The sequence below is a fragment of the Austrofundulus limnaeus genome, unplaced genomic scaffold, assembly GCF_001266775.1.
Source record: "Austrofundulus limnaeus strain Quisiro unplaced genomic scaffold, Austrofundulus_limnaeus-1.0 Scaffold173, whole genome shotgun sequence".
Classification (NCBI taxonomy): domain Eukaryota; kingdom Metazoa; phylum Chordata; class Actinopteri; order Cyprinodontiformes; family Rivulidae; genus Austrofundulus; species Austrofundulus limnaeus.
Genome location: NW_013952575.1, coordinates 90,643 through 93,450, shown reverse-complemented (window position 1 = coordinate 93,450; position 2,808 = coordinate 90,643). Strand labels below are relative to the sequence as shown.

At 43.8% G+C, this 2,808-nt stretch overlaps 1 protein-coding gene across 14 annotated transcripts in view; it reads left to right on the top strand.

Moving 5' to 3' along the window:
* The window catches only part of mecom (MDS1 and EVI1 complex locus), a 159,418-nt gene that overhangs the window by 145,859 nt on the left and 10,751 nt on the right, over window positions 1-2,808 (top strand). For 9 of the 14 annotated variants that reach the window (XM_014017601.1, XM_014017598.1, XM_014017603.1 and 6 more), the window contains one exon: window positions 844-870. The exons of the other annotated variants lie outside the window; for them this stretch is intronic. In XM_014017601.1, the coding sequence (XP_013873055.1) occupies window positions 844-870 (27 nt within the window). The remainder of the gene's footprint in view (window positions 1-843; window positions 871-2,808) is intronic. 14 annotated transcript variants of the gene reach the window in all.

Sequence of the window (2,808 nt, the reverse complement as noted above, 5' to 3'; positions counted from 1 at the left end):
GTGTGTGTGTGTGTGTGTGTGTGTGTGTGTGTGTGTGTGTGTGTGTGTGTGTGGATGGCACGTTGCTTAGATGTTCATTTGTTCAATTTTCCCCTGCGGGTGAGAACGGTCTGTCAGAAAGTGAAAGCACCACTTTCTCAGGCATATGATTTTCCCCCTCTCGTTTTGGGCCGTTTCAGGTCTGGTTTTTACAGGCTGTTTCATTTGCCTGATTTATGTCCCTTGTCCAGACTCCTGCATGGGCCTGGCCTGCAGCAGCCACATGGTCGTCCCACACTTCCTAATGAGGTGTCCTATCAGTAGAAACACTAACAGAGTGCTTAGGCCATCTTTATGACTTTATGATGTCTGGACTCACAAATCATTCACGCAAATACCAGACACATAGGTCCAAGCCAGACCAGGCAAGAGGCCCTTCTGTATACTTTTGAAGGGGGTTGTTTTCAGTCACCTGAGTCAATYGTGAGCAACATGTTTAGAAAAAAAGGTGAAAAACGTGATTGAAACTTCTTTTTAAAAGCTTTATGATTCATTCTGTTTCTTTTTGTTTCCTGGCAGGCAATCTCACTGCTAAGCAATACTGGGTTAGATCACATACTGGAATAGTATTTGTGGCCTCCTATAATGAGCTTATTAAACTCAAGGAAGTGTTGGAAACTGTTAGAGTTCCCTATAATTCCAGTGCCATAATTTGAGAGGTATCTTGTTCAAAGCTGATAGCACCCAGACCCTTCACGCCCCCACCTCTGTACCAACATGTGTCCAATCACAAGCTGTTGATTCATGCACCACTTCTTGTCTCTGACTCCCTTCTCTTTTCCTTTTTTCCCCACCGCTCCTCAGTTTCGTTTGCCAGATCAGAGAACTTGGGTAAGTTCTTCTTTAACCTGCAGCTCTTTACTTCTAACCAATCAAATTCACCATAGACGCAATGCTACTATGGGATCATTTTGTCATGCCAGTATAGGAAAATCACCTGTCTATGTTTACTTTGCTCTTCACATGACGTTATGTTACAAACAACAAAGCCTATTTTTTATTTGTTTACATCTTCACATCAAGACTGATTAACACGAAAGGGTCTTTAGGTGGGAATTTCCAGCTGAGCTACACCCATTTTATCCGGCAGCCTTCAACATATGTTTGCTTATTTGGAAAATTACATTGTCAAATGATGGAGGAGGATAAATCTAAGGTGTTGTGTTGGTTAATGTTTGTGGTGGTGGGGAGTAAAAGGTAGCTGCATCGGGGAAAAGGGTAACAGTCTCTTTGGGATTCTGTGGAGGGGAGTGAGAGGTTAGGCCCACCCTCCGAACATCTGGTTACTGATAAAGATCAACAATCGAAAAATGCATCTCGCTAATTAAGGCCCTAACAGCATCACTGACATCTGAAGATAGCCAATCAACTGCTGGTCCCAGAGCGACGCTACAGCAACATACAAGTTYACAGTTTCATGCACTCTGCCTGCAGGGAAAGGACAGGGGGGTTTTGGGTGGTATGCGCGTTTGAATGTACACGTTAATAGCTGGGTCGAGGTCAGCCCTGAGGAGTAGGTGGTCAAACAGTGGCCTAATGAACTTGGCTACAAATCCATTCAAAGATCTATGTAATCTTTTGGCAGACTAAGGGATAATACACTAAGCTCCTGGAGGGAACATGTAAATCATTCACTACACAAATGCAAACAAACCTTTTAACTGGTTAATAGAAGCTGACGAGCCTCTTTCATGTGCTTTTGGATGATTTAGGAAAAACAAAAATATTTAATGCTATCGCTATAAACGCACCATGGTTTATGTTCAAAGTGCATATGCATCAATTGTTTTAATGAAAAAAACTGCAAAGTTAGGTTTTTATTCCACCACATACATTTTCACAACAGATGTAGCTCTTTATGGCAGCATGTGTGCGCTGAGCTTGGATCAAAATTCCCCAGTAGATGGAGCCAAGGTGGAGTAGCATTCAGCTCTTAAAAATGTCGAACAAGCTTGATATTGCCGACAGCTTTAGGGGCTCTAACGTTCCCAAGATTTATGGATTCTCATAGAGCGAGGCGGACTAACTGAACACTTTCTCCAGCGTCTGAAAAGAGCCCATGTTGATATACACACTGTGTACTTAAACAAAAAAAAGATATGAAAGCACTTCTTCTCCTTCTCCCCTCCTTTTTCTCAGTCCTTAGCTTTCTCTCGTTGCGCTTTGATTCATGGTGTGTAGCACCGGCATATTCATAATCAAACAGACCTGACACTCCACATCCTCCCTCAGTGGGGAATGTCGACGGCTGCGGCAGGAACTTTACACTTGGCCGTCACTCCTAATCATCCGCTCCGAACACTGAACTCCACCACCATCCATCAGCCATCAATCCCTCTCCTCTCTCTGCTTTTTCTTTCCATCCTGCCCTGTTCTTTTCTCTCTGTACGTCTTTCTCTCGCTCTCTCCATTTTTTGTGTCCCCCTTTCGTCTTCTTTTCGTGTTTTTTGCCCCCATCATCATATTCTTCTTCTTCAATATTCCCCTCTGTTTCTTCTCTCCCCATTTTGTCGTTTTTGGCGTGAAGCCTGAGCGTGACGGGGGGGGCAGGAGATGGAATGTCAGAGTCAGAGCAGGGCTCCGGTGGAGGACCTGAATCAACACTGATTTGTTGCCTTATTGAAATAAGAAGAAGAAACAGGCTGAAAATTCAATACACGTAAAATAATGCAAATTTGAGTGGACCCCTTTTTAAAGCGAGGGGAGGGGGGTCTGTGTGTGTGTCTGTGTGTGTGTGTGTGTGTGTGTGTGTGTGTGTGTGTGTGTGTG